The sequence below is a fragment of the Embiotoca jacksoni genome, unplaced genomic scaffold, assembly GCF_022577435.1.
Source record: "Embiotoca jacksoni isolate LCO1_2020_lvr unplaced genomic scaffold, fEmbJac1.0.p SCAF_40, whole genome shotgun sequence".
Taxonomy (NCBI): Eukaryota; Metazoa; Chordata; class Actinopteri; family Embiotocidae; genus Embiotoca; species Embiotoca jacksoni.
In genome coordinates, this window is record NW_027185393.1 from 914810 (window position 1) to 921357 (window position 6548).

General features: G+C 46.6%; 1 protein-coding gene across 3 annotated transcripts; it reads right to left on the reverse strand.

Annotated features, from left to right (window-relative positions):
• Nucleotides 1-1281: 1281 nt before the first annotated feature.
• On the reverse strand, nucleotides 1282-5378 carry LOC138209780 (zinc finger protein OZF-like). Of its 3 annotated transcripts, none has more exons than XM_069168574.1 (3): nucleotides 5057-5378; nucleotides 3922-4299; nucleotides 1282-2656 (listed from the first exon to the last, which is right to left on the reverse strand). In XM_069168574.1, the coding sequence occupies exons 2-3, from the start codon at nucleotides 4106-4108 to the stop codon at nucleotides 1449-1451; spliced, it is 1395 nt and encodes a 464-aa protein (XP_069024675.1). In that variant the 5' UTR covers nucleotides 4109-4299; nucleotides 5057-5378; the 3' UTR covers nucleotides 1282-1448. The 3 variants fall into 3 exon arrangements, with proteins under 3 accessions (XP_069024675.1, XP_069024674.1, XP_069024672.1); XM_069168573.1 differs by having other exon boundaries at nucleotides 5032-5378; XM_069168571.1 differs by having other exon boundaries at nucleotides 3922-5378.
• Nucleotides 5379-6548: the final 1170 nt, after the last annotated feature.

The window sequence follows — 6548 nt, forward strand, 5'->3', positions numbered from 1 at the left end:
TCTCACCTTTAGCCATTTTTAATGAATGAAGCCAGGCAGCAAGAAGATGAGCTGTTTCTAAATCCCACCAACCAGCTGCTGTCATCACTCAGGGAACACAGAGCTTTCAGTTATATTCATGATCTTCATCAGAAGATGGAGATGCTCAGGTGTCATGGACTAGTAGATGAACACGTCCATTTTGATCTGTGACTCAGAAGTTGACAGTGGAAGTTAATTCTTGACCTTGAGGTTATTTCAAACTTTGACATAACTCTGGGTTGAAGAATGAGTCAACATGATGATAAATCTGAGCAGCGTTGACCAGATCTTTCAGCTTCTCAACGGTTGATAGTACTCCTGTTTAACTCAGTGGACCTTCCTCAGTACGACAGCGTCGTTAAGTTGTGGAAACCTCTTTCAGATTGACTCTAACTGACCCGACAAATGTGGAACATCGGCTCCTTTGCACTGACTTTACCAACAGCTGTGGCGTCGCACACCGGCAGGATCCTCACTGACTCGAAGGCGACACAGCAGCACTGACTTTATTTATTATTCCATCTTCTGAGGCATTACTGAGATCTAATGGCGGCCTCACTAACTCAACACCTTACAGCACAGTGAACAGGTGAGCTGCTGCTCAGACAGTTTCTACTGTGAAGTCAGTGGGATGAGTCCAGCTCCATCAGAGCTGTCACTACTCCTCTTCATTTCCAAAATAAAATCCAATAATCATCAGATATTTTCCTAGTGCGTCAAGTGGATTATTACTGGGACTTTTAGGAGTCAACCAAAGCATTATTTTTATACTTGGCCCTTAAGTTACTGGAGATACTGTACACCTATGGTTATATATGCATTCAGTATTTCTTCCTTTTAATTTGAAAAGTCACTGCATTCAGCCAAACTGCGGTGTAACTTTGATCTCTCACTCACTCAGTGACAGACATGATATTATATTACTATATATTATAGCTCCGCCCCTCTGTTGCGGTCCAGACAAAAATATTGTATTTATGTTATTTGCCTAGCAGCTCCGCTGTGTTTGTGTCCTCTGATCTCTGTGTCTCCCTGTGGGCGGAGCTCCACCTCTGCTGCACTGACACTGTGTGAAGCAGACACAGGTGGAGGGAGTGAGGAGAGACTGTCCATTTATTAATCAATCACGTTGATAGTGTTGTTCTCTCGGATAGATTAAAAAAAAAAACTCCTGGAGGGGACTGATTTTCTTTACTTTACTTCTGTAATGGACACTTATTCAATTTGGGATATCACTCTTTCAATTATCGCCAACACAAGGAAGGTGAGTGGAATTTATTGTTTGAAACGGCTCACAAAAATGACATTTAGGAGATCAAGCAGCATTCCTCTAATCAGTTTCCTCTACAGTTTTCACTGGGACTACTTTCTGCTGAAGAAATAAGCCCTTTAAAAAAACTGTCCACACTTGGACTGATCGCCTATAACTAGCTGTGACTCAGCATGTGACAGTCAAAGGAGGCTTTCTGACTGAAGCTGCAGCTGCACTCTCTGCACTGAAACGGTTTCACGCCGGTGTGCTTCCTCATGTGAACCACCAGGTTTCCCTTCTGAGCGAAGGACCTGTGGCACTCCTGGCACTGGTAGGGTCTCTCTCCCGTGTGAATCCTGGTGTGATTCACCAGGTCGGACTTCTGACAGAAGTTCCGTCCGCAGAACCTGCACTGATAGGGTTTGTCCTCCGTGTGCATCTTCACGTGTCGTATTAAAGTCTTGGTCAAGGAGAAACATTTGGTGCAGCACGGACACTTGTAGGGTTTCTGAGCCGTTCCTGCTTCGAACTGGACGATGAGCTCGGGGGATTTTCCCGAAGGTTTCCTGGGCGGGACGTTTCTGACATCCAGATGTTCGGGCTGCTTGTCGTCTGCGTCCTGCTCAACCGTGTTCACTGAAAAGAGTCGCTGCTCATCGGCTTCGGCTTTAATCTGATCCACTCTGAGTGCAGCGGAGGAGTCTGTATCAGCAAAAGTCTGGATGTGATAAAGACACAAAGGCTGCAGAGACTCCTGATCAAACTCGCTCTTATCGTAGGGAGGGACAGCGAGTGGAAACGTGGAGACACCAGAGTCAGCGTGTCTCAGCTGCAGCTCTGACTCCATCTTTCTGGCAGGTGTCAGGTGACTTTCTCCTCTCAGATTTTCACTAAAACGCACATACGGTGTGTCCTGAGTGTGTGTCTGTCTGTGAATGAAGAGGCTGTCTCTCTGCTCGAAGCTCCTCCCACAGTCGTGGCACTGGTCCGGTTCGGTGTCTTTATGTATCCTGGTGTGAATGATGAACTCGGCCTTGCTGCAGAAGTAGCGGTCGCAGGACCGGCACCGATAAGACGAGGACTTGTCCTCCGGGTGCTTTTTGACGTGTCGCCCCATCGTCTTCTTGGAGGAGAATCTGCTCGGGCCGACGGGACATTGAAACGGTTTCTTCACTTTGAGGATTTTCAGCGGCGTGTTCAGGTCCTGCTTCTGCTTCACATCGTCTTCCTCGCAGTCATCGTCGTCGGTGGCGGGGGAGGAGGGGGAGTCTGTCAGCTCTGTGGGCAGCGACGCGGTGCTGTTATCTGCTTCCTCCCAGCTCACACTGACGTTCACGCTGGCAGGAGGCTGCTGCTCATCTGGAGCACACATCTGGAAAGAGTCTGAAACAGAGGAGGACACACTTCAAAAATTGAAGACAGTTTTTAGGGCTGCTTTTGAAAATGTAACTTAACTGCAACATACAGTAGGAGCTTATAAAGACATTCAAACCCATTGTCTGCTCTGACACTACGCTGCCATGGCAACACATTCATTGGCTGAGAACATCCCGTCAGATGTGAGCTGCAGGCATCAACTGACACAACACTACATCTTCTCCAAACTTCATACATATGGTTTGACTCGAGGTTGATTTTCTGGGACGGCTCTACGTTCCCAGTCGCCCTCCATTAAAGAGGTTTACTGCTCGCTGCAGCGCTGCGGCTCCATCTCACCATCTTTGTTAAATACGACGTTTTTATGTACCAGTTTACGTCGAGTTGTTAAAGCCTTTTTCTCTGAGAGTGAACTCCACAAGCATTAATACTGCAGCGTTCACCTCTAAATTATTCATTTTTGGGACCCCCAATTACATTTAAATTCATTATAAAATACATATTGTATTCATGATTTCATCTTTCCCAAAGTCTGCATGAAAGTGCCGTTTAATAAGACACAGACGGTCTCTACTGACTCCAGAGCGTGATTCATAAAACACTTTTCAGTTCTAAAGCATGACTGAAAATAAAGTCCAGAGCATGAGGAGATCTTTTCTTCCTACGTTAATGTGTTCAAAACCACTTCTTTGAGACACTTTCACTAAACCCTGACAGAACAACCATCATATCAACTTTATTTCTCAAACACAGCTGGTGCTGCTAGAGAGTGTTTGGCTGGAAGAATAAATCTGACATTGAGATATTCAAACTTCATCAGACTTTAGTAGAGCAGAGTTGTGCAAACTACTGCATGACATCCACTCTTACTGGGTGGAATGAATCTTTATAAACTCTCCAGCACCATTGTTTTAAAAGTTGATTGTAGTATTTTTACTGCTTGTGTCCATCTGTGGTGTGAGGACTGTCAGCTGAGGGGTTCATGTTGACCTACTGGAATAAGAAGTTTGCAAAGAGAAGAGTTGAGTGCACATTCGGATCAGATCTGTTACGGCTGCTGTGTAATGCAGCAGAGGTCAGCGTTAGTGAATGGGAGGATGAGATCCTCTGAGATACGGTCCAGTTTCCAGCCTACTGTACATAAATCACTGACCATTAGGAAATACTTCTGTTACTAAATATATTAATAACCTTCAGCATCAACCTCTTCAGTCCTTTCTGTGTGTTTTAATTTGCTCCACATCATGATTCCCTCTTAAAGACAAGCTGACCTTCACTGTGTGACTTGGCGACATCCAGCAGTCTGCGCTGGCTGTCCACCACCCACTTCGAACAGGACATCTCCTCTTCGTGCTCTACAACCGTCCTCTCAACGATCCTGAAGATCTCCTCCGCGGCCGCAGACAGACACTCGCTGACGAGCGCTCTCAGTAGCTCCATCTTCGCCGTCTTCACCATGCTGAGGTGGGTTTTGCAGCCTGAGTACGAGGACGGGAGCGTTTGAGAAGTAGACGCGAGCCCTCGGGTCCCGCTGATCGCGCCACGGCTCGACCTCAGCTTTCTGTCGTCCTCTGATGCCACCTCACTCTGGCCGTGTGAGGAGACGACATCACATTCAGCAGCAGGACTCAGGAAAGGCAGCTGCACATCTGAAAGACAAACAGTGACATCAAGGTGGCATAAAGTGAGATGGTGGCGAAGCAGCCCAGAGCAATCGGTTGCCTCCGCATGAATGGAAACTGCTGCTGTAACTGTGTTCATAGGAGGGCTGCTTCATGAGGAGACGTGCACGGCCTGAAATAAGAAGATGGTTGGTCATTACTTTCTCCAATAAAACAAAGATGACAGAAGGCAATGAAAGGAGCTGCTGCAGCCTCCTGCTGTCACTTCCACACTGACCCCTGGAGTCTGTTCAGACCTCCTGGTGAGGAGTCTGTTCAGACCTCCTGGTGAGGAGTCTGTTCAGACCTCCTGGTGAGTCTGTTCAGATCTCCTGGTGAGTCTGTTCAGACCTCCTGGTGAGGAGTCTGTTCAGACCTCCTGGTGAGGAGTCTGTTCAGACCTCCTGGTGAGGAGCCATCACACGAAACACCGTGAAGACTTGTGTAGCTGTGGGTCGTTGGTTGAATACATGAAGAACTCGGTTTTTAAGATTGGATTAGTTTTGATGCTGCTGTCTAATCATCAGATTTAAACGTGTATTTGTACGTAACAAGTTGTCCTGTCGTTACTACACCGGTTATATTTGCTGCTTTGTTCATCGTCGAGTTGTTCATCTGTTAACAAACGAGGAAACACTGAAGTCCAAGAAGCTGTAAGTTGTGGTGTAGTTAGCACTTCTCTCGACCAGTGCTTGCAAGAGATAACTTCTTCTAAATCACCCAAAAGAGCAGGAGGAGTGCTGACCCAGACTTCGTCCGCCGAGATGACCGATGGTGACTTGAAGCGCTCAGCCTGTCCACGGTCACGTGTTCTCGTGTCCCTGCTGCTAAACTACAAGAGGTAGCTTAGCTGAGGCAGGCTAGCAGGCTGAGCTCGGACTGAATCTGCTAACCGTCGGACAGGTCTGCTGTTTTTATTCAAATCCAGCCGCCATGCTGAGTACTGAATGCCCCGGACCGGAGAGTGAGCCCGGAGTGATAGCAGCGGCCGTCCGACTCTGGTACGGACAGACGTGTTAATACGGCCGAAGGTCCTGGAAGATCCCTTCAACCGTCTTCTTTCCCATTCTCCCCGTGCTCTTTTATTAGCATTGTGTTACCAAATGGGAAAACAAAGAACTTACAGTAAATAAAAAATGAGGAACACTGCAGTGTATTCTGCTCGTAAAAGAACACCGAAAGAACAGGAAAGACAACCCGTGAATGTATCTTTCAGGACCTTCGCCTGGGATACGGCCCCTACCGTAATTACACTGGTGGAGGGGCAGGTGGGAAACTGTTTTGCAGCTGTAAACATATTTTGTCTACGTGCAAACAAATTGTGTGCACACAGATATACTTTACACGTGCAAAAAGTTGTTGTGCCTGTACGGAGTCTGAAAGAGGGACCGACAAATGTCCTACTTTTGCGTGTGACCCTGAAGTTACAGACAAGAACTACAAAATCACGGACGAACTTTGACCCTGTTGCTGACCAGCCAACCAGGAGGCACTTTGATTGGCGTCATGGCAGAGCCAGAGGTGAGCTCTTCTGGGAGACAGGTGGACTCTGTGAAAATGAACTGTTAACTCCAAACAAAAATGAATTGTACAAAACGACTGTCCATTCTCCAATTTATAACATTACCATTAAACCCCACCAGAGGGAGATACCGGCCGAGTGAGGGAGAACGAGGGAGGTCCAAAAACGATCACCTCCTCTTGATTGACTGACTGACCTCAAACTCCTCCAAACCTAACCTTTTCAGAGTGTACAAAGGAATTAAAAGAGCATTGTCACCTGTTCTAAAGACGATTAAAGTCATATTAACAGGAATGTATGCATTAACTTTAATTATTGTAACCAACTAGTCACACATCAATAAACAGTATTTCGGCTCCTGCATTATTTCAGCTGAGTTCTCGTCTCATCCCCAACCTGTAGTCCCTTCCAGAAGGCAGAAGTGAAACAGGTTGGGTCCAGGATGGAAGTGGTCCTTGATTATAGTTCTATTTATTGCATCATAAATAAAAGCTATGTTCAGAAATATGTTTGAAAGCATCCTCAGAGTAAAAAGTGACAGGTCCAGATGCCCTGGTGGTCCAAATCCTAACCCTAACCCATGTGGTCCAAATCCTAACCCTAACCCATGTGGTCCAAATCCTAACCCGAACCCATGTGGTCCAAATCTTAACCCTAACTCATGTGTTTCAAACCCTAACCCTAACCCATGTGTTTCAAACCCTAACCCTGACCC